Source organism: Neopelma chrysocephalum, unplaced genomic scaffold, assembly GCF_003984885.1.
Source record: "Neopelma chrysocephalum unplaced genomic scaffold, ASM398488v2 Primary Assembly neopelma1_22, whole genome shotgun sequence".
In the NCBI taxonomy this organism is placed as follows: Eukaryota; Metazoa; Chordata; class Aves; order Passeriformes; family Pipridae; genus Neopelma; species Neopelma chrysocephalum.
Window position 1 is genome coordinate 26,103,908 of NW_020897689.1, and position 24,131 is coordinate 26,128,038.

The window sequence follows — 24,131 nt, forward strand, 5'->3', positions numbered from 1 at the left end:
TCAGGCAAGGAAGACTAGTATGTCTGAGTAAAGACCTCCTGGTCAAAGTAAAACGCAAGAGGGAAATGCATAGACAGTGGAAGCAGAGACATGAATACTGGGAATAATACAGGGATATTGCCTGGGAATGTAGGGATGGGATCAGAAAAGCTAAGGCACAGGTAGAGCTAAATTTGGCAAGGAATGTGAAAAGAATGAAAAGGATTTCTACAGATACATTAAAAAACAATGACAAAAGAAATTGTACCCTCAATAAATGAAATGTGGAGTGGAGGGGTCTAGTGGCAACTGGCATGGAGAAAACTGAAGTACTAAACAATTTTTTGCCTGTGTTTTCACTTTCGGTTGCTCCTCCCACAATTCTTGACTCCCTGAATCTAAAGGCAGGGACTGGGGGAAGGATATTCCCATTCATCAGGGGAGAAGGTCAGGTTCAAGACCATCTGAGGAACCTAAATGTACAAGTCCATGGGACCCCATGAGATGCTTCCCAGGGTCTAGAACTGTCAGATGTAGTCAGCAAGCCATTCTCAATGATATTTGAAAATAGCTGACAGTCAGGCAAAATTTCCAGTAGCTGGAAAAAGGGAAACATCACACTGATTTTTAAAAAGGAGTACTGTGGGAACTACGAACCACTCAACCTCACCTCAGTGCCCCATAAGGTCATGCAACGCATCCTCCTGAAAGCTATGTCTAAGCATATGGTTGACAAGGAGGTGGTTAGAGACAGCCAACATGGCTACATGGTTTCACCAAGTGCAAATCATTGGTGGATAAGGGACGAGCAACTGATGTCGTCTGTCTTGACTTCTGTAAGGCCTTTGATACAGTCCCATACAACATCCTTGTGGCAAAATTGGAGAGATATGGGTTTGATGGATGAACTGTTAAATGAGTAAGAAGTTGGCCGGATGGCCACATTCAAAGACTTGCAGTCAACAGCTCAATGTCCAAATAGAGATTGGTAACACATGGTGTGCCTCACAGGTCTGTACTGGTACTGGTACCATTCAATATCTTTATTAATGACGTATTGAAACATATTGAAAACGTATTGAAACGTATTGAAAACATCAAGCTGAGTGATGCAGTTGATAGACACTTGAGGGAATGGATGCCTTCCACAGGGACCTTCACAGGGTTCAGAAGTGGGGCAGCATGAACCTCATGAAGTTCAACAAGGCCAAGTGCAAGGTTCCGCACTTGGGTCAGAGCAATCCCCAGTATCAATACAGACTGGGGCTGAATGGATTGAGAGCAGCCCTGCCAAGAAGGACTTGGAGATACCGGTCAATCAAAAAGTTGGACGTGAGCCAGCACACAAAAACCCAGTCATATCCTGGCTGTGTAAGAAGTAGTATGACCACCATGTCAAGGGAGATGAATCCTCCAGCTATACTCTGCTCTTGTGAAACATCCACCTGGAGCACTTTCAGTCAGCTCTGTGGCCCCTAGCACAAGGCAGACATGGACCTAATAGAGCAGGAGGGCCGTAAAGATGATCAGAGAGCTGGAGTACCTCTCCTGTGAAGACATGTTGAGAGTTGTGGTTGTTCAACCTGGAGAAGAGAAGGTTTCGTGGAGACCTTATTGCAGCCTTCTAGTACTTAAAATATGCTTATAAGGAAAATGGGAAGATGCTTTTTACCAAGGCCTGTAGCGACAGGACGTGGCGTAATGGTTTTAAACTTAAAGAGGGTAGATTTAGATGGAACATAAGGAAGAAATTCTTTACTGTGAGGGTGACGAGACACTGAAACAGGTTGCCCAGAGAAGCTGTAGCTGCCTCATCCCTGGAAATGTTCAAGGCCAGGTTGGGTGGAGCTTTGAGCAATGTGATCTAGTGAAATATGTCCTTGCCCGTGTCCGAGGGGTTGGAACAATGTAATCTTTGAAGGTTTCTTCTGACCTGGACTCTGAACTCACTTGTTAAAAGCTGTGTTTTTCCATACATGATGGAAACTACAAGAAAAATAAGAGCAAAAGCAGTAGAACGAGATACTTCTCTGTTGTGAATTTATCAGTGTTGCTGATGATGCTAAACTGGATGGTGAGGTAGACAGATCAGGAGAGAGCTACCTTGGAAAGAGACGTGGACAGGCTGAAGCAGTGGGCAAGCAAGAACAGTGTGAAGTTTAACTGGGCTTTGCCTGTCAGTGTTTGCAGGTCTAGGTAATGAAAATTTCTTCACATTTTACTGTAGTTCAAAATAATTTTAAACTTATGTTTGGTCCGTTGGACAGTATCACCAACATACGTTTGCTGTTTTCTCTCCGTTAATATAGTTACCCCAAAGCTTGAAACAGACTTATTGATGAATCAGAGAAGTGATCTAAAGATGGAATCTCAATGTTGTCTTTTTGAAGTGCGTTGATTTTTCTTTTTTTTTAGTAGTAAAGCAAACTTTTCCGCTACTGAAGGAATGGTAAACTTTTTGCAGTATTTTCCTCTGTCGTGTTATTGCTAAAACAGCTTGCTACAGTGGTTTTAAGTCATCGTTCTCTCTTAAAGAGTGAACAAGCTTCGGGTGTTTATGAGAAACTTTTCATATGCATTTATGTTACTTCTTGAACTTGTCTGTACTCTGCAATAGGTGACAGAGAAAAAAAGGATTCATGCTCTGAGTGCACTGAATGTATTCATATTGCTACCACAGAAGCTTTTAAAATGGCCCAAAAGTTGTGGTGCCCGTAAGTCTTCTTGTGGTCATAACTCTGCAGTCATAAAGAGATTACAATGATCAAGACTACAAACAGAATAATTTTTAGATCCACTTCTGTAATGACATTACTGGTATATATTTTTTCTAATGTGTTACTATTTCTTGCTCTTGGAGACCATACTGAGGTATTTTGTGAAATTCTGCAACATACCAGTAATTCAAATTTGCAAGCTAGCTATATTAAACAGTCTGCTTTTGTTTGTTATGTACTAGAATTGACTGTTAGAGCAAATAGCAGTTTTGAGTTTGTGTAAGTGTACTGCTGCTGATGCTCCTTATTTGCCACGTGTCTAAGGCCATGCTTAACCAATTTCACATGTTGCTGAAGGACCATTAATCTTTGATATGGAATAGTAAGTATGGATCACATAACTGATGCTCAACTACTGTTGTTCACAATGAATAAAGTTGCAAAAAAGTGTAGAATTGTTTTTATACTTCAAAAACAACTTGAGGGAAAATGCCACATGCTTCAGTGTTGATGCATGGTAATAATACTCAAGGGATTTCTTTTACATGCTTGAAGTGTATGGCCAGTATAACTTGCACCTTGCACTGTAGCATTCTGAAGAACCTTGTAAATTGTAGGAAATAAAACTTTCTTTTTAGAGAGTCTGGATGGAAATGTGTTCCTTAAGGCTAAGTGAATAGGTAAGGTAAGTGGGTGTCTGTTTTCTGACTCCTGTTTAATAGGGTTATGTTTCTTCAATTTCTTTAGCATTTGCCCTTGCTGAGTTGATTGATAATTCTCTGTCAGCTACATCCCGAAATACCGGTATTCGGAGCATACAGATAAAATTGGTAAGATGGAGATATTCTACCTTTTTTAGGTGTAGTTCACATTATCCCTTTTTATTGGTGCTCCTTGTTGAGTTGTGTTGGTTTTTTTCCCCTCAGTTATTTGATGATTCCCAAGGAAAACCAGCTGTTGCTGTGATCGATAATGGAAGTGGAATGACTTCTAAACAGCTTAACAACTGGGCTGTATATAGATTGTCAAAGTTTACAAGACAAGGTGACTTTGAAAGGTTAGAAAGTTTTAAATATTTCTACAACCATTAACAAACTCTGCGAAGGTTCACAGAATACCCTTTTAAGACATAGCTCTGTACCAACACTTAGCTAAAACCCGTCATTTTATGATTACATAATTAGATTTATACTTTTTGTAGGTAGGAAGTAGAGAAGCTTCATAATATGAAACTGCTCTTCTGATCTTATGGTACTGTGTGAATATTAGGATACAATAGTAAATGTGAGGATGAGAATTACAGCCTCAGTCTTTTCATATGAGTAACTACTGTAAAAAGTAGTGGGGCAGTGGAAAGTGGTAATATGGTTAATGGAAGGTTTTTTGCATTGGAAGCATCTCCAAATAGAATAGCAAAATCTTTTGAACATCTGGAGATAAGTGTATAAATAGTGGTTCTGGGTCATATGTAAAGAAATTCACTGCTTTTTGAAATTGCTGCAGCTGAGTTCAGTAACAGTGGAAATGTATAGTATTCTAAAGCTACAGGTTTAAACTGTGGATTGCTACTGTTCAAAGGGAGTATATGTGCAGATTATAACAGGTTAACCTCTACACCTTTTTTCATTTGCGACTGCTGTGATTTAAAAATAGATATTTGTCCTAAACTAGGTAAGACTGTTCAGGCTGACTTAAGAGACATGGAATTTAATTACTGATAGCATATGCTGTCTTTCCAAGCCTGCATTTAATAGTTGGTTGGCATTATTTCCCATTTTGACTTAAAAGTATTTTTATGAAAGGATACTGTCAGAAAGATCAGGCTTGCTTTGTAAGCATTTTCATTTGAATAAGATTTGGTTTGTGACAAGGGACAGAAGTGTTTTATAAGAGGACTTAGGAAAATAGTTACTTGGTCATCATTCTTTCAGAAAGAATACATCAAGAATCTTAGGCACATACATTTTAATATTACAATTTTAATAGGTCTAAATTTGAGGGTTTTTTAACAAGGTGACAGCAGGAAGAATTTAATATAAGCTGTTTGGATCAGAAGTTTCATTGCTTTTTTTACATTACTTTTGTCTTGAGAAAATTTATTAAGGGCACTTTTATTTTCAGTGATCATTCAGGATATGTACGCCCTTTGCCAGTGCCTCGTAGTTTAAATAGTGATATCTCTTATTTTGGAGTTGGAGGCAAACAAGCAGTGTTCTTTGTTGGACAGTCTGCCAGAGTAAGTAAATGTCAGTCTTTATTTTAAAACATTTTTACATAATCAGATTGTTATTTCCTAGCTTTTAATCACAGCATTGAACTATTTTATTATGTTCATTTTAAGTCTAATTTTGATTTTAAATGCTGTTTCTTTAATAAAATCAGATGATAAGCAAACCTGCAGAATCTCAGGATGTTCATGAACTTGTCCTTTCTAAAGAGGATTTTGAAAAGAAGGAGAAACACAAAGAAGCAATATATACTGGTTTCATTCGAAACAGAAAGGTAAATAGCCCTAATACTTTCTCATTTTTAATTGAAAGCCTTTCCCAGGTTAACGTGATTTAACTATATAATATTTATGTAATACTTATCTGGGGATATCTCCATCTTATTGAATCATTTTCACTCTGGAGTGTAAAAGGAAGTAATAGGAAACTTGAAGACACTGTATCATAGGGCTTTATTTCTACGTGATTCTGTCTTCTCTTGTCAGTTAAGATTAAGGGACAGAAATGCCATATATTTTAAAATACTTTTCTAAGCACAGCAATTTTTTGTTATGTATGAAACATAAAGAAAATGTGTGTTCTTTGAAATAGCAATGAATAAATTAGGGAAACAAATTGTGTATGTAGAAATTTGTAGAAGAACTAACTTCTTCTGGGAGAGAAGTCCAGCCAGATCAACAAAACCCAGTGGTTTTACAAATATTCATTATTTTGTAAAATAAGTGAACTATTCAGCTGAAAATTAAGATGAACTGTCCTGATGCTTTTCATGAAGAGGAAAAGCTTGAGCAAAAAAGCTGTAAGATAAGGAAGAAGACTGAAAAGAACTGTTCTTTGGATATTTTTGAGCAAGGTGGTAAAGGCAAAGATATAGCTAAGGGCGCAGATGGGAGGCAAAGTGGGTGCTGTGTGTGACAAGGTACTCAGACTGTAAGCCCATATGAAATGGGATATATCAGTGTTCTTGGCCTTTTATATGAGTGAGAAAGGAACAGGAGATAAATAAGGTTTTTATTGTGCCAATCTTGGGTCAGTGACTTGCAACAAAAAATGAATTGTCAGGGTTTTGTTTTTAATCTCTGTACAATATTGTTGAGAAGGTAGACCACAAAAATAGACGCTATTTTTGTAAATAAAATAGTCTACTTTTATTTTATTTTGAAAATAAAAACAGACACAGATGCTTTCCCTCCCCATTTAATATTAAAAGGGGGAATGGTGATAGAAAAGTAGAATATAAGCTAACAGGTGTAAGTTGGAGGAAAGCAGCTGAATGAGGTGTGTAGATACTACTAAAGGTGGTACAAAAAGGTGGTGCAATTAACTGTTGGAAAAGTTGTGGTGATAATATAAAATTAAAGTTGACACAGTTAAAAAATGTAAGTTCTATTAGAGGAAAAAAAAAACTTTTAACTATCGAAGAGAGAAGAGATGATGTGAAGAACTCAAGTAATAGAAATGACATGTGAAGGTAATGGATAGAGAACTCGGGTTTAGGAATTTTTTTGCCAATCATTGAAATACCTAGGCCAGTTAATTATAGTGATGTGAAATAAAGTGTGTGAATTTGTCTCTTCAATGACATGAAAAATTATCTGTGCTGCACATAGGTGAGCAAGAGAATACTACGGCAGAAATAGAAGTTGTAATGGATTACTAGAGTGAGAAGAATAATTGAGTCTTTGAGGCATTGAGTTGGTAAAGGAAGTTACTTTTGCAAGGAAATCAAGATGTAATCAATATCAAACATAAGGCACTGTAGAACAAGGCCAGAACACTGAAGAGAAGTGGCATTGATGGCACCCTAGCTGATCATCTTCTCTCGAGGGATAATAGGCACCTATCTTTACTGCACTCACTTCTCTGGACCATTTAGTATTGCCAATAAGTAAATAGTACTTTTGTAGTTGAGGTGGATGCTAAGAATGTAGGGGAAAGTGCCATGGTAGTTTATTCTCTTGGTTAAGGAGAGGTCTTTGATTCCCTGAGAAAAGTAAGTCTTAATAGAACACCCTTGATTAATTATTTCACCACCTATGGGCAGGTAAGACATGTCTCCTTCCATGACTTAGTGATCTGGGGTTTGCCTACTTTCCTGCAAAACGAGGCATGAAGCTGCATTTGCTACAGCTCGTCTTCTCAGTTGTACCAATTGTTTGCAATGACTATAAAGATCTCAATCTTTGTTTTAAAAATAGCTTCTTTTCTGGATGTAGCAAATGTAAAGGAGTATCCACTGGTCCAGCATGAAGCATGACATCAGCCGCTGTGTTTTTGTGCAGCTTAGAAACCTGTCATAAGAGTAAAGTGCATCCATCCAGGAAAAGATAACCAGTAGGTTCCATAATTGAGAATTTCTGTTTCTGTGAGATACTACTGGATATTTCATCTGGAACTGAGGAGTCACCATTTCTTTTTTACAGCAAAAGCATGTTTCTTCCACTTCAGTTTTTGTTATAGAAAGCAGCCTGCTTTAAAAGCAAATAATTTTTTTCTGGCTTTGTTTTCCTAAAAAAAACTTAATGTGTTATACACATAATAGTCCCATTTGATGGATGAGAACATGGATATCCCACAGTGCATTAAACATGATTAAATCCATTTCTAGGCTGAACACTTCAAATGCTGTGATGAAAGTGAGTTGAAAATGAATTGGATCACGGATGTCACATTCTCAGCTTGTTGACTTTAGTTTGGAAACTTTTATTTTAAGCTTTAATCTTTTTTGATATTTAGCATCGTATGTTCTGATTTACTTTCCTGTTATGTTTTTTAATCTCTTCCAAAGCTGATGGGAGTTCAGAAATTCAGTTTACATTCCTGCTCTTATTATTTTACTCTTTTTGTAGCCATCTGACTCTACTCACATCACAAGTGATGATGAAAGATTTCTTCATAATCTAATATTAGAAGAAAGGGATAAAGAGAGTTTCACAGCAGTTGTCATTACAGGTGTACAACCAGATCACATGCAGTACTTGAAAAACTACTTTCATCTTTGGACAAGGCAGCTGGCGTAAGTTGATGATTTGAAAGATTTTAGTTAAAAATGGGCTACTAACAAAGTCAACCAATTATTAATTGCTTCCTTTTTGTTCTCAGCTGTTGGCCTTCTTCCTGTTAAAGCTGTTCATACATCCTTTGTTGATGCTGCAATTAGTTTTCCTATCTAACTGATTTTACAGAAACTAGAACAACTGAATGTGGCCCCCCAAACCAAAGATGTTTACAAACATCAGCTTTAATGTGGCTTGATAATTGATACATAATTATCCAATGTAATTTTTAGTAACATATTTCATGTCGTATTATTAATGTAATAATTAGTTATCTAATTATTAATAACTTGATCAGTTATTTTGCTCACCGGTGTGCTCCTAACCTTGGTATAGAGCTTTGTATTTATAGTTTTTTGGAATCTTTTGGTTGGTTGGCTTTTTAAACAACAACAAAAAAGTGTTGCTGCTTCATCCCAGTTTAAGAGGGAGAACAATATATGCTGCTGTCCACTCAGTAGGCCTGCAGAGCCTGGAGAAAGGGAAGCTTGAGATACCTGTGAATTGTTTGGTCTTACCTGTTGAGGTGATCTGTCTCTCTGTGAATGTGATCTGAAATAAGAAGTTATAGATCAAATTTGAAATCTGGCAAATTATAGACCTTTGTTTTTGAACTATAATTTTAAATTTTGTATTACCTGTAATCTAATAATATAGGTAATTCTTAAAATGAGGAATAACGTAAGGATTAGATAATACCTTATTGTATGGAACATCATTCAGTGTTGCATGTAAGAATTTGTGGTCAAAACCCTTTTTAACTTCATGAAAATGTAGAGGTACGCGTACATTGACAGATTAACTTCGGTCCCTTATTACCTTCTAGGTGCTATTCAGGTAAACACCCACACTGTGGGTTATGTGCATTAGTTCTTTCCAGCCATCTCTTGAAATGAAAGAGCTGCCTCCATCTGAAATGGACCCGGTGCAATTATTCAAGTAAATACCCTGTAGCTGTTACAGTAAAACTAATCAGATTTAGCTTTCTGGTGCATCACTGTCAGCTGTAATGGCATTTTTTCCCTCAAACACCTCCACGTACCCTTCTGCCATGCCTTTTGCCACATGTTTCATTCTGCTTTAATGGGCTACAGCAGAGCCCTCATTGTTTTGGATGCTTTGAAGTGGAGATGAACCCCTAAAATAACTGTCTTAAGGCCATGAGAGCACCTTTTGAAGTCTGGAGAAAAAGCAGACAAAATGCTAAGCAATTTGGACATACTGTAAAGTCCTAAGCAATGAGGCCATGAGGAGCTTTTTGCTGGGAAGATTTCTCTTTGGGGCACATTTAGTGTAGTGGATGTCAGAAGCAAAGCGCTTGCAGGTGCATTCAGTCCCATTGACTCGTATAATCTCATTTTTCTGCATGCCACCACCCTAAGGTTTAGGGATTCAGTCTTTGAAGTTGGAAGAACTAGCTAGCTTGCCGAGAAGTTAAAGTAAATGGAGTTAAGTTCCTCAGTTTTCTCAAACTTTGTATCTATGAAATGAATTAATCTATCTGACCGTGTGGATTTTTTGAAGTTTCTTAAATGAGCAAAAATGCCCATTAGAAAATACTGTTTACAAATAGAAGAATTATTTCTAATAAGCTGAGCACATCCACGACTCTTGCCTGTATTCAAATATTTGTAAATAACTTAAGGAGAGTGATTGTTGGTTAAATGTTTCTATTGCTATTAGATGATTGATACAAAACTGGTATCAGAAACAAAGTCGGGAAAGCTTTATCTGTAATTCTTTCTCATCTCGAGAGTGCAGAACAATTTACAGTAGTTTTTTAGTTTGTGCTTTGATGTAAAAGATCTGGTAGCCACGTAACAATCATAAGGGTTTTTTTCACTTATGTATCTTTTTCCAATTTGTTTCCAACTATTTTGTCCAAAAATTGGATATTTTAATAGAAATATGAGCTTATTTAGGTTTTTTTTAAATTATAATGTGCAATTTCTTAATTTCACTTTCTGGTTTTGGATATTTTTTTCTGAAATGTATTTCAGACATATCTATCACTATTATATCCATGGACCAAAAGGAAATGAAACTAGTGCTGTAACAAAAGACATAAGCCCTTTCAACAACATCGACATTCAGGTAAGAGGTTTTATACATATTAGTCAAAAGTCTTCTTTGATGGCAACTTATTTCATATTGTGCCTGTTTCTCTTTAATCATGCATTTTGAACTACAGCATTTTAAGATGTGTACATAATTTAATTTTTTTAAAGTGAAACTATTTATCGTTGCAGCATAGGAACTAATTCATTTGCTAACAGTCAAGTGTCAAAATGCTAATTACTGTGTCTTTTGATCTAAGGAAAAATCAACTTGTTTTCTTCCAGATTTCAATGTTCGAAAAAGGAAAAGTACCAAAGATTGTCAATCTGAGGGAGATCAAAGATGACATGCAGACATTATATATAAATACTGCAGCAGATAGTTTTGAGTTTAAGGCACATGTTGAAGAAGAAGGTATAGTGGAAGGCATCATCCGATATCATCCTTTCCTGTATGATAAAGAAACATACCCTGATGATCCATGCTATCCATCAAGTGAGTGAAATGTTTTGCTGCTTGTCAGTCCTATCACAGGCAATCCCACTACTCTAAATGTTTAAATGAAATAAAAAGTAAAACAATTGAAATTGAAGTGCAAATTATTACCTGATTTAAATTGTGTCAGAACAGAAAAGTTCACATTCTTTGACTGAACAGATCCTGTGAATAAATTGGCTGTTGTGGTAACTTGTTTGTGTAAACCTGATCTTTGGCATAACACTGTGTGATTTCAAACTATAAACTCTCATGGAATGTAGTCAGATTTAAACTTTCCATCTTCCTGACTGTTAGATCTTTGCTCCAAGAAACTAATAAAATACCAGCAGTTAGATTCAAAAGATTCTGATGGCAGAATACTGCAAAAGACAACATGTAGTCTGAAGTCTTTAATTTAAAATTAGTTTTATTCAGTCATGATGAGTTTTCAAATGCTAAGGGGTTTAAAATATACTGTGTTGGTTTTTTTTTTTTACAAAATCTTGAGTTTAATTGTGAAGAGATTTTATGATATTAGAAGATCATCAGTTGAAAATAAGAGGAAAAAATAATACTTATTCAAATTGAAAACTTTCAAATTTGGTAGATTTGGTAATATTTAACTCCTATTTAAAATTTTTACTTAGCTTTCCTAGTTTTTCTGCTTGGTATATTTAAAATATGAAAAAAATTCCTTATCTTATATATAACTAGCTTGATGTCGTGTGCACTGCTACTGTGCTCAACTTAATAGATAATCCTTAATTTAGTCTACACTGGTTTTGGATATCGGTTTTTTAATGAATTTATGCAAGAAGACTGTCCTTTTTTTTTTTTTTTTTAATCAAGGATTAAACGATGATGATGATGATGACTGCTTTATAGTAGAAAAAGGTGCCAGAGGAAAAAGGCCTATTTTTGAATGTTTTTGGAATGGTAGATTAATACCGTACACAACTGTGGAAGAGTAAGTGGTGATCTGTTTCTACAATGTAAACCAGTCTGTTTCCATAATGTAAACCTCTCTTTATGAAAGCGGATTTTAATGTCTTTCTCCTTTTGTTTCAGTTTTGACTGGTGTGCTCCTCCAAAGAAGAGAGGGTTGGCACCAGTTGAATGCTACTACAGAATTTCTGGTGCATTGTTTACCAATGATAAGTTCCAGGTCAGCACAAACAAACTCACTTTCATGGATCTGGAGCTGAAGCTAAAAGATAAAAATACTCTGTTCACGAGAATCTTCAATGGACAGGTAATAATTGCATAATGTTAAGTATTTCTTCTTGATAAAGTTTAATGCACATTATACAGAAACCTTTTCTCACTGCTAATTTGCTCGTATCACTGAATATTGCCTGGTTCTAAAGAACTTTCACCTTGTGCATTTTTGCAGAACTTTGTAGCACATATATCTCTGTTTTAGTGAGTAATAAGGCTGAATCTTTAAATCCGAGGAAACAAGGCTCACTATTTTTCCTTTTATTTTCTCAAACAGTTACTTTGTTTAGATGTTATATGACAGTTTTGGTAGAAAGACACCCTTCATGGAGGAATATGGCTGCTGGGGGAAGCACTTTCTTTGGCTTGAAGTGTAGCTTTCCTAGAATTTTGTCATGTTTTCAAGCTGAGGAATCCTCTGGGTTTGGTTTTGTTTTTTTTTTTGAATGTTTGAGTACAGTATCTCTGTACTCTTACAATTGTTCCAGCTTCTGAAGTGGTCAGCTTTAAATTTTTTAATACATTGCTAATAGGTATTTCTTTTGTAATCTCTTCATAGGAGCAGCGAATGAAAATTGACAGAGAATTTGCTTTGTGGCTCAAAGACTGTCATGAAAAATATGACAAACAGATAAAATTCACAGTCTTTAAAGGAATAACTGTACGTACTGATATACCATCCAAAAGATTGCAGAGCCCTTGGACAATGTATGCTGCAATAGAGTGGGATGGAAAAACATACAAAACTGGACAGCTGGTAAGTTAGTTGCTCACTGATGTTGGGGTTTTGCTTGTTTTGTCATAGGTGATTTGAACCTTCTAAAGGGCAGATACTATGTATTTGATGCAGAAGTAATGCATTGCCATTAATTGTTGTCTTCTCATTGCAGGTGAAAAGTATCAAGACTCATCCAATATTCTATGGAAGTATCGAGAAATTTTTTTTGTATGGAGACCATGATGGGGATATATTTGCCACTGGAGGAGAGGTTCAGATTGCTTTGGTAATACAAATATAGAAAGGTTTCACACACCTCGTTTACCTATGAAATCTTTAAACAAAATCCTGTGTCAGATTTATTTAAATTACTTTTAAACTGTTGAAAATTATGTGGTTTTTGAGATTCAGCAATCTAGAAATAATCAAACTACTTAGTTACTGAATTTTTAATTAAAATATATTAAAATTACTATCCAGTCTCAACAGTCTGATTCATTTAAATCTGCATGTCAAATAGAGTGTCACGGTATCAATAGTATGTTTGGAACCATTCTTAACTGTTTTGATTTCAGCAAATTTTAGAACAGTGTCTTGTGCTGTCTGCAGATAGTGTTTATTAGCTTATTGCATTATGTCTATGTCAACTTGTCTAGTGCCTTGATCTTCTCTGACATACTGTAATCTGGCCATTTATAACTGCACTGAGTTTTTATTTCAGGAACCACAGGCGCTGTATGCTGAAATGAGAATTATTCCAATCTCAAAACTTGACAGAACAGTGTCTGAGAAAGCCGTTAAAAAATACATAGAGGATGAAATGGCAAGGTAAGCACTGAGTTGTAATTATATGATTGTGGAGTTTCTAATCACAGTTTTAGTATTTCTTCAGCAACAAAAAAGAAGTTCAGTTTTATTCCCAAATGGGAGAGCAGTCAACTGTTTCAGTAGAAACAAAATTATAAACCGAGAAGAAATAGTTCAGGGTTTGGGTTTTTTTTTCTACCCCCAAAATAGCTTTCTGTATATTCAACTAAAGATAAATTACCCTTTCGTTATATCACTGAAAAACTGTTCATCCTTTCTTTTTTATTAGACTTCCTGACAGATTATCGGTAACATGGCCTGAAGGAGATGAGTTATTACCAAATGAAACAAGATTTGCTGGTACACCAATAGGTATATTTTTTTCTTCCAAATAATAAAACATTAAATGCCAATTAAAAAATATATTATGCACTCTTGTTAAAAAAGGAAGCATACAGCAATCTCTGATCATTTATAATCCACAGCATATTTTAAACGTCCATTATTTTTCCTTTTAAATATAGGAGCGTTAAGAATAGAAATTTTGAACAAAAAAGGAGAAGCAATGCAAAAACTTCCAGGTACAAGCCATGGAGGTTCAAAGAAACTACTTGTTGAACTCAAGGTTATTTTACATTGTAAGTATTTCAGTATATTTAATTGTCTTTATTATTTTATAAATGCATAATGTATTTCTTTGTGTATATACATAAATCTAGTGATTTACTGTGATTTACTGTTTTGTGGTTTCCATTTGTGGGTGTTTCACTTGATATTCTTACATTGCATTGTTGAAGAATTGCATTCTGTCCAAGGCAGCTGAAATTACTCAGTTTTGGGTTGAACACACATTAGAACACTAAAACTCCAATTCTGCCATGTCAAATGTATTTGAAATTTATAGAAAGTTAAAATCTTTTTTACCTTGTTTATTTCCATATATGATAGGAAAATCCAATTCCTTTATCATTTAGGAGTTGTAAAAAATACCTTTCTGAAACACTGAGATTATTGTAGTGATACATGTGAAAGAAAACCAAATAGAAGTATCTTAGCTTCAGTTTAGTATACGTGTCATGAGAATACAGGTCATATTTTAATGGCACTCATTATTTGGGAACTGTCTGCTGTGCATGACCACTGTCCAGTGTAGTGTGCTGGGGCATAAAGAGATTGGAATTAAAAAAAAGGTGTTCATGTATTACAGATTATCAGCATGACAAATTGGTATTATGCCACCTTAACTGAGATACACCATCCTGAGTTCAGGATGTATGGACTTGAGAGAGACATGGTGTTTCTATTATCCTATTTTGTCAGTGTTGTTCCTGGGAGAAATAAACCCCTTTGCTTCTGATCACTGAAAAGTCTGCCTTCAGACCTATTGTGTCTCCTGACCACTTGACTCATTGATGAAAATTTGTGCTTAAAACTGTTTCTACTGCTTCCTGTCTTTTTTCTCTAGTCAATTGAGGAATCATTAGGGTAGTTCCCCTGTTCTTCACCAGAACAATGAGTAAATCCTGTGAGTGAGGATTTGGGCATGGCGCACCTGTCAAACTCAAACCCCTAATTGTACAAATAAGAGTAACATGGTTACAACCATAGGAAGGCCAACAGCAAACACAGTGTACAAAATGTTTCTCTTTCAATGAATAGAATACTTGACAGAATGTACTGTGGGCTGAGTACACACAGAGAGATGAGCTACAAGAAACTTCATACCTCGTCTGTTAGTAGAGAGTCTTATACAAGATTCGGTTCAAAATTGGAGTTTGAATTAGGGTTGAGAGAATGATAAAGCAGAGGGGTCTGATGGGCTTTGAAACAGCTGCCAAAGGAAAGGGTGGGATAGCAGGGGAACTAGACTATGAGAAACTACTTGTCTGAGCTGAGTTAGGAACACTTTGTGCAGGGTTTGGACAAGGGAAGAAAGGGCTGGAAAGACATCTGGGATATGAGGAATGTTTTTATCTGGGCTCTGATGAAGAGGGGCTTGAAAGTTTTGGCCAAAAAATAAGGTTAGGTTGACCTTTAATTATGACTTTACAGTAATGAAAGTAATGCAGACACTTACGCAGGAAGGCCTCTACCATCTAAAGTGTTTAAATTTACTATTATAGATAAGAATTTCAATCCTATTTTCTTCTACTGTTAGTGTTTCTATTTGATTCATTGTGTTTCAAAAAATAAAGTGGGTTTGAGCTGAGGGAAAGAGAAAGCTGGAGTGATTAGTTGAAGCAGGAACATGAAGGGTTACCAAATGAAAGGCTGCTACTTTGTGTCATGTGTCTGAGGCTAGCAATTTTTAATTAAAATAGGATTAGCTGTGATCAATGTGTTTAATTGGGGAGCTGAATTGATATTTAGTAGATCTAGAAGTGATAGTAATAATAAGTGATAGTAATGCTTAAAAATTGCAAACTTATGGTGTAAAATTTAAATACTTGTAGCTAAGTGTTTGTTTTGCAGCACCTACTGAGAATAAAGAAATAATTTCCCATATCAGTCAGCATGGAGGCAAATGGCCATACTGGTTTAAAAAAATGGGTAAGTTTGCATATTCAGTATCTTGAGGTTTGGCTTTTGGTTGGTTGGTTGGTTTTAGTTTTTGGTTGGAGAGGGTGTTTTTTCTTTCTAAGTGTATTTTTATCATTGTTTAGAAAATCTTCAGAAACTCGGGAACTACTCCTTGAAATTGCAAGTAGTATTGAATGAAAGTAATGCAGACACTTACGCAGGGAGGCCTCTACCATCTAAAGTATTTAAATTTACTATTATAGGTAAGAATTCCAATCTTATTTTCTTCTACTGTTACTGTTTCTAGTTGATTCATTGTATATCAAAATTATTCATGTTTTAGTTGAGAGGTAATTTTCACCACTGAAAAGTAGCATGTGCATGTCAAATATGAAGCATTTTCAGGGAAAAAAAGTTTTTCCTAATAGGTTTTGATCTGACCTGTAGTGTGTTGGCTCTGCTGTACAGTCAGTTTTACCAAAAAAAAAAAATTTTGATGTAATCTGAAGCTCCCTAATGTGAACTTTCCCAAACGTACTTAGAAAAAGAAACTTCTGCTTAATTAGAATCACTCTTTTTCCTCATGCCATGGACATAAATATTCTTTCATAAAACTAGTATTTATTAGGCCAACTTTCATGCATAAACCACAGAAACTCATTAAAGAAACAGGTTATACATTTAAAATATGCATGTTGAGATTGAAGTCTTTTTTTTTTTTAATTAAAGGAAGAATCCTGTGCAAAACTAAATTCTCATTTGATTGTATTGAGTCTGTCTCTTTGGGTTAACCATCATAAAATACTTAACTAGAAAACCAGAATAAAAATAATACTGTTACATATGTTTAATGTTAATCTATCTTGCCTTACACTCTGGTATGTGTATATGTATGTGGCCTAAAGTAGTCTGTATAGATCTTATCTTCCCCCCAAAATTCATAGATTTCGGTTTTAATGACACTGTTGAAGACTGTAAGGCACACAATGTACAGTTACAGTGTGGTTTTGGTATAGTCTTACTAGTTCTGTATCTCTTACCCTCTAAGATGATTTCATTTCCTGATTTATTTGTCTGCGTTTATCTGTTAGTAGCTGGTTACTTTTTGTTTATAAGCCTTTCCTGCATGGCTATTTATATTTATGTTCCCCTTCAGAAAGGATAGGCAAAGAAGAAGTGGTGGGGTAGCCTGGGAGTAGTTGGACTTTCTAGAGCTTGATGATGGTGACAATAGGATTGAGTGTTTGTGTAAGAAGTGGGGGGAAGGCCAACAAGGCAGATATTGTGGTGGGAGTCTGTGTTAAAAGACCACTTAACCAGGATGAATGGGCGGTGAAATATAGAAGCAGCTGGGAGAAGTATAACAATCACTAGCCCTTGTTCTCCTGGAGGGCTTCAGCTAAGCAGATATCTGCAGGAAATACAGCAGAGAGGAAACACTCCAGAAGATTCCTGGAGTGTGTGGAACATGACTTCCTGACACAGCTGGTGAGGGAACCAACCAGGGAAGGCACCCCACTGGGCTTACTGTTTGTGAACAGAAAAGGACTGGTGGGTTATGTGATAGTTGGAAGCTGGCTTGGTCTTGGGCACATTGATCAAATGTATACAAAATGATAGTTTTCTGTTCTTGAAGAAGTAAGGAGGATGGTTAACAGAACTGCCACGTTGGATTTCCAGAGGGCAGACTTTAGCCTGCCCTGGTTGACAGAATCCCTTGGGAGGCGGTCCTGAAGGGCATGGACATTCTTCCAGAAGGAAATCTTAAAGCCAGAGGAGCATGCTGTCCCCATGTGCTGAAAGACAAGCTGACAGGGAAGAAGACCAGCCTGGCTGAACAGAGAGCATTGGCTGGAACTAAGGTGAAAAAAAAGAGAGTTTATGGCCTTTGGAAGAGGGGACAGGCAACTCAGGAGGACTACAAGGATGTCATGAGATTGTGCAGGGAGAAAATTAGTAAAGCCAAAGCCCAAGTAGAGCTTAATCTGGCTACTGCTGTAAAAGACAACAAAAAATGTTCTATTAATACATTAGTAAGGCTAATAAGGGCTAAGGAGAATCTCCATCTTTATGGATGTGGAAGGGAAGCAGAGTGGAAAAGGATAAGGTTCTTAATGCTTTCTCTGCCTCAGTCTTTAATAATAAGACCAATTGTTCTCCAAGTACGCATCCCCCTGAGCTGGAAGACAGGGGAGCAGAATGAATGATCCAAGGGGGCAAATGGTCAGCAACACCATTAGAAACACACAAGTATATAGGGCCAAATGGGGTCTTTCCAAAGGTACCTAGGGAGCTGGTGGAAGTGCTCACTGAGTCCTTTCCATCATTTACCAGCAGTCCTGGCTGACCAGGGTTGTTCCAGTTGTCTGGAGGTGAGCAAATGTGATGCCCATCTGCAAGAAGGGCTGGAAGGAGGATCCAGGGAACTACAGGCCTGTCAGCATGACTTCAATGCCAGCAATGGTCATGGAGCAGATCATCCTGATTTCCATCACACAGCATGTACAGGACAACCTCCTGTGTTTTAGTGTGTGCCCATTGCCTCTGGTCCTCTGTCACTGGAAAGAGTCTGCCTCCACTTTCTTTACACTGTCCCTTCAGTTATTTACATACATTGATAAGATCCCCATGAATCTTCTCTTCTCCAGGCGGAGCAGCCCCAGCTCTCCCAGCCTTTCTTCATATGACAGATCACAGAATCACAGAATGGTTTGTGTTGGAAGGGACCCTAAAGATCATCTAGTTCCAACCCTCCTGCCATGGGCAGGGACACCTTCCACTAGACCAAGTTGCTCAAAGCCCCATCCTACCTGGCCTTGAACACTTTCAGGAATGGGGCAACAACGACTTTTCTGGGAAAATTATTCCGGTGCGTCACCACCCTCCAGTCCCTTCATCATCTTCATGGCCTTTTGCTGGACTCTCTCCAGTATGTCCATGCTTCTGTGTTGTAAGGTAATATGCCCAGAACTGGACACAGTACTCCAGGTGTTGCCTCACATATGCTGTGTAGAGAGGAAGGATCACCTCCCTCCACCTGCTGGCAACACTTCTAACACAGCCCAAGAAGGTTATTGCTGCTTTTGCAGCAAAGAGCACATTGTTGGCTTGTGTGCACTCTGTTATCCACCAGGACCCCAGGCCATCTTCCGCAAAGCTGCTTTCAGTGCACTTGGTTGACAGCTTGGGGGCTGTTCTTGCTGAATTTCGTGAGGTTTCTGACAGCCCATTTCTGCAGTCTGTTGAGGTCCCTCTGGATGGCAGCACGACTTTCAGGTTTATCAGCCATTCTTCCTACTTTTGTATCATCAGCAAACTTGCTGAAGGTACGATCTACCCCATCATCCAGATCATCAGTGAAGACGTGAAACAGAATCAGACCCAGTATTGACCCCAGGGGTAACCCCTACTTACTGCCTTCCAACAAGACTTCATACCACTGATAACCACTCTCTGTGGTTATTTTTTCACTGTGGGGGTGACCTAGTGCTGGGACAAGTTGCCCAATATGTTGTGGAGTCTACATGTTCTGGGATATTCAAAAGTTGTCTGGACGTGTTCCTAGGCAATTTGCTCTAGGGTGGCCCTGCTTGAACCAGGGTCACAAGCCTCTGGCTTGAGCCAGAGGACCTCCAGAAAACCCTTCCAACCTCAACCATTCTGTGAATCTACAAGAGGGTGGGGAAAGAGTAAGGTAAAAAAATACTAATTCCTTAGAGTTTAAAATGGATATTTTCATTACAATTTTGGTAGATAAAGCTAACATCTGTTTTCAGAAGATCAAGAAAAAAAATCACCGTTTCCAGTAGCCTCCTATTTCTTCCTCAGAAGAAGAGGCTCTGAATGCAAACCCTTTAGTCAGAAAAGAGTTCTTTGTAGCATATTCTTCTAAAAGCTTTTTCTTATTGGCACAGTAGAAAGAGGTATTCTTGTATGATAATACAGGAAAAAATGTTTGGCATTACTTGAGAAAAGTAACTGTCTAAACATATGTCTGAAAACTTGTCATTGAAGTCTCAAGATATTTCCAAGAAAAGAAAAAAAAATCTCTGAACAAAAATGAACCTTGTCTGCTCCTTTATCTCTTTATTAAAATGAAAAGAGAATCTTTAAAGTTGCAAAGTTGTATTCTGCATTTTAAAAATTTTTCTTAGTAGTAGTGTGGCTTTCCCCTGTATAGAAGCATTCAGTTAAAGATTCCTGAGCCATAACAATTGAAATGAATCACCTTGGAAAGGAATATAAACTTGAAAAAATCTAATTAACTAATAGTTTGAATCTTTTAACACAAGGGATACCAAAAGCAACTTTTGCTATGTATTACTGCTTTTTTATTCGACAATTTTAATATGTGGAGTCTTGAAAATTGAATATTTCAAGTCTTTACTGTTGCAATGTTTTGCGTTGTCTCAAAGGCAGCCATAAATCTTCACACTCGTTATTCCAAAATATTAACATTTGTGTGACCTTTTATGTATGTAGATTCTGAAAATTAAAAAAAAAAAAATCTGAACTGAAAAAGCAGCATTTTTGTCTGAGGAAAAAATATTTTATTTCTATAACAGTGTTTATAGTTCTTCTTGATAAACTAAAAAATCATCATAAATGCTGGTTAAAACTAATTTCCTAAGTTTTGTGGTTATTTTACTGTTATTTTCTCAAATCATTTTACAGTTTTATCATTCACTTGTAAGTAAAACTGTAGGCACTGTAAGATTGAGGTCTTTTTCCTATTGTAACCAGTAAATAATTTTGGCCAGTACGAGGTGTCATCTCTTGTGCAAAGGAATCTCTTTGATAATGACACCTGTGGGTAAGGAAAGTAGTTGTTAATTTGAGTTCAAAATTATTTCATAGGAGATATATTTACCACTTAGTTCAGCAGTGCATTGCTTCTTTATTTTAAAGGCCAGTTGGTCAAGCCAGTTAGATTCCACAAAACACGACTCTGATTTACCAGCTCCCATTTGTTACCATTCTGCTGAGTCTCATTTATTAGGGCCTAATTGGAGGCAGTCTAATGGGGCCAGATTTCACAGGGAGGATGCACTCATATTTCTTTTTCTAATACACATTATTACTCATCTTTATCTCTCAGATTTGGGGTAGTTGTAGAACAAAAATGTTTTGCTGCATAAATAATTTTATTTTACTATAATTAAAGCAATTAAATGTTTAAAAAAACTGTCTGCAAGGAACTTGTCCAGTTTCAGGTGCTGTAGTGATGTTCTAAATACTGTCCTGTTATATTTCTTATGCTGTTATGTTTTAACTATTGTTTTATGTTAGTGTAAGTTAAAAAAAGACGATCAATTAGTAAACAATAACTTTGGTTACATATTCTGAACAGCCTGTTTACTTTGCAGCTGCAAACCACTTGACTTAATTGCAACCTTAATCAAGAAAAATCCAATGAGCACGCATAATTATTTCTAAACATGTTATTCTTTTCTCTTAGAGGGCAAACCAGAGAAATTTTTGGTTGGTCTTTTGGAGCTTCCTTTTCGAATTGGAGTACCTTTTAGTATTCCTTTGGAATTGCAGGATGAATTTGGTCATGCAACACACTTGACATCTCGCATGAGACCAATTCTTGAAGCTAGGTAATTCAACCATCTCTCCTTTTTTGTCCTTTCTTCATGTGACAATAATATAGTAATACTTTGGGTTTGTCTCAGTGATATACGGGATTTCTTTCACATAAATTAGATGGCATTTTTGCTTTTATTTCCATAAGAGTATCTGAAAGTATCTTATGTAGTAAAACACTGTGTTTGTTTTTAAATTTATTCTGTTGTGTTTTCTATGTATTTTTCTAGTGGATTAACATTGAAGCATGATGACATACCTGTGGGAACAAAGTGTGTCATTAAGAGTGTCACTGCTAAAGGCTGTATCAATAGTTGCCAGGGCAAGGTAGGCTAACATATTTAAAGTTGAAGTAACATATTACAAGAAAACCCACAGAACAAGTAATTTTTATGTAAAATGAATTGTCACATAGTGTTAGGTAAGTTTGGCCTACACTAATGACTGCAGGTATTTCATTTATTTATTTTTAAATAAATTTGCAAATATTTTCAAATTATCTCTTACAGTTTTACCCTGATCAGTTTGTCTTTCTCATACCTGTACTCTGTTAGCTGATGGTACTGGAGCTGGAGGGGCTGAGCACTACATGGATGTGTGGCAGAGTGTGCCCAGCAGCCTAAATCAGCTATCTGAGTTTGAACTGGTGCTGAAATTGGTTTAAGCCAAACCATCCTGGTGACTTTTGCACTGAATTGTCACAGGGAGCACTGAAATCTTTCATTCTTGTAGTTGAGATGATGAGTAGTAATAGTTAATGTCGGGGATATCTGTTTGAGATTCTTTAAATGTTTCCAAAATGGTGGTGGCAAATACATTTTCCAAATCCAGCCTGTTACTGATGGATTCCCAGCACTTAGTCAAGCTGTTAATTTACTGTAAAAACAGAAACCTGTGTTACATGCTAAAAATATTTCTTTCATAAAACAGATCTTAATGTCTCTGATAAATACAGATTTGAAGATTTAAAAAAAAAAAAAATTAAAATCATGTATATGCTGTGTTTACACAATATTCTAACCAGGTCCTAATCCTTTCGTTTAGTCTTGTAGTCTAGCGCAGTAAAAAGAAATCTAGGAACTGAGGTAGTGTTGATATTGTTGCTTAGAAAAAAGCAAAAAACATTGCTGGTGGAAAGATGTGTAAAGCAAAGAGGCAAACTCTTATGGCAAACTGGAGAGTTTTGAACATAGTAGGTTTTGTAGGCAAACCTGAGCATTTAAGGCAAAGTGCAAGAATAATGACATAAAATAGAGGTGGATTGTGGGAAATAAAGTGTGTAGGAGCAAAAGTGCCAGGCTGGAACAAGACCTAAATTTGGTGAGGGCAAGACCAAGAGCCATTTAAGGAACTTGCAGTACAGAAATAGTATCATACTATAGTAGTTGAAAAGAAGGGATGTTACTTTCTCATGTTGCTTAATTGCATGAAACGTCAGAGGCAATACTGGACCTGGCACTGAAAGTAGTGGTTCTAATTTATATGAAAAAAGAACTGTTTAAGATAGTAATAAAAAAAATGACAAAAAGCAGGACTGTGGTACAGCAGAATAAAAGCAACAGATAATTTTAAAACATAAATACAGTGTAATTCTCAGTGCTTAATTAAAAATTAGGAAGCAGAGAAGAACATATGAGAAATTTTCAATACTTTAAAAGTTGATTGTAAAATGGTAGCAGAACAGCTGAAATATCTCAAGAGAAACAATAATTTAGAAGAAGAAAGTGAAGGAGAGAACAAAAAGAGAACTGGAAAGCATGGAAAAAAATACTGTTTTTCAGAGGTAGAAGTAAAGAAAAAAACTGTTGAAGGAATAATCATGCCAAATGGAGAAGAGAAACTCAGCTAAGATAGGAAATACAGCATATCACAGTTGTCAACGAAGGAAGCACTGATAGAGATGAAAGAGAAAGCAGACTTCATTTACTTCTGTAGTCATTGATTCAGTTCCCCCCAAACCAGTCAAAATAGAAATGTGTTTTCATTGTGGGTGGAATCAACAAGAAAATTTTATGACAAGTGTGTAAGTAATATGAAGACGATTCCTTTATAGGATTTTGAATACAGTCAGGAGAAGGTTGAAGAAGAGAGTTTATAAAAGGAAAATATTTCTTTGTTCTTCTTTTTATTTTAAAATACTGCAGTAGACGTAGAAGCAGACTTGGAAGCAGGAGTAAAATTGATACAGGGGTCATAAAGGATAAGGGAAAACAACTTTCCTGGAAGACACAGATGCTGAAAGATTAAAAGGAATGAAGTTAAAGATAGCAAGAATAATTTGCAACTATATGTAGTGCAGTATGAAAAGACAGTATTAAGTAAAAACTGAGTATTGCAGATAAGTTTTTGAAACTAAAAGAAGGAGAGCATAAGACTAGTGTCTAGTGAATGAATACAAAGCTACTGAAGAATTCAGCTCATTAGCACTGAACACCTATTATCATCTATATCAGTTTCCTATGTTTTTATTCCCTACCATATTTTTTCCCTTCTTTTCCCCTTTACTTTACTGGGGCTTCAGCTGATATGTAGTGTTTGGCTTTCCAGCAGACCTGTATGCTTGAGTGGCTGGTCAGAGCTGGAGAGTTTTCACGCACCTGCGTGTCTGGTCATCAGCTGGGGACCTCATGTATTTGCTGTGGCTGCAGTTGTGATGTGCCTGCCCAGGCCTCATTGCACTTTCTGCTTTTCTCACCAAGCAAACCAGAAGAATTGCCTGGTTGTTTTCATGCAATCTACAAGGTGTTAATGTTGCACATATATT

At 36.5% G+C, this 24,131-nt stretch overlaps 1 protein-coding gene across 1 annotated transcript in view; it reads left to right on the top strand.

Moving 5' to 3' along the window:
* SMCHD1 (structural maintenance of chromosomes flexible hinge domain containing 1) overlaps positions 1 to 24,131 on the top strand; it is a 75,383-nt gene that overhangs the window by 15,132 nt on the left and 36,120 nt on the right. Inside the window, exons 4-21 of the mRNA XM_027675844.1 lie at positions 3,444 to 3,526; positions 3,623 to 3,753; positions 4,818 to 4,932; positions 5,079 to 5,198; positions 7,774 to 7,940; positions 9,981 to 10,074; positions 10,323 to 10,533; positions 11,365 to 11,482; positions 11,584 to 11,767; positions 12,293 to 12,490; positions 12,624 to 12,737; positions 13,173 to 13,279; positions 13,548 to 13,630; positions 13,783 to 13,896; positions 15,731 to 15,808; positions 15,922 to 16,041; positions 21,237 to 21,381; positions 21,598 to 21,694. Of these exons, the coding sequence (XP_027531645.1) occupies positions 3,444 to 3,526; positions 3,623 to 3,753; positions 4,818 to 4,932; positions 5,079 to 5,198; positions 7,774 to 7,940; positions 9,981 to 10,074; positions 10,323 to 10,533; positions 11,365 to 11,482; positions 11,584 to 11,767; positions 12,293 to 12,490; positions 12,624 to 12,737; positions 13,173 to 13,279; positions 13,548 to 13,630; positions 13,783 to 13,896; positions 15,731 to 15,808; positions 15,922 to 16,041; positions 21,237 to 21,381; positions 21,598 to 21,694 (2,279 nt within the window). The remainder of the gene's footprint in view (positions 1 to 3,443; positions 3,527 to 3,622; positions 3,754 to 4,817; positions 4,933 to 5,078; positions 5,199 to 7,773; positions 7,941 to 9,980; positions 10,075 to 10,322; positions 10,534 to 11,364; positions 11,483 to 11,583; positions 11,768 to 12,292; positions 12,491 to 12,623; positions 12,738 to 13,172; positions 13,280 to 13,547; positions 13,631 to 13,782; positions 13,897 to 15,730; positions 15,809 to 15,921; positions 16,042 to 21,236; positions 21,382 to 21,597; positions 21,695 to 24,131) is intronic.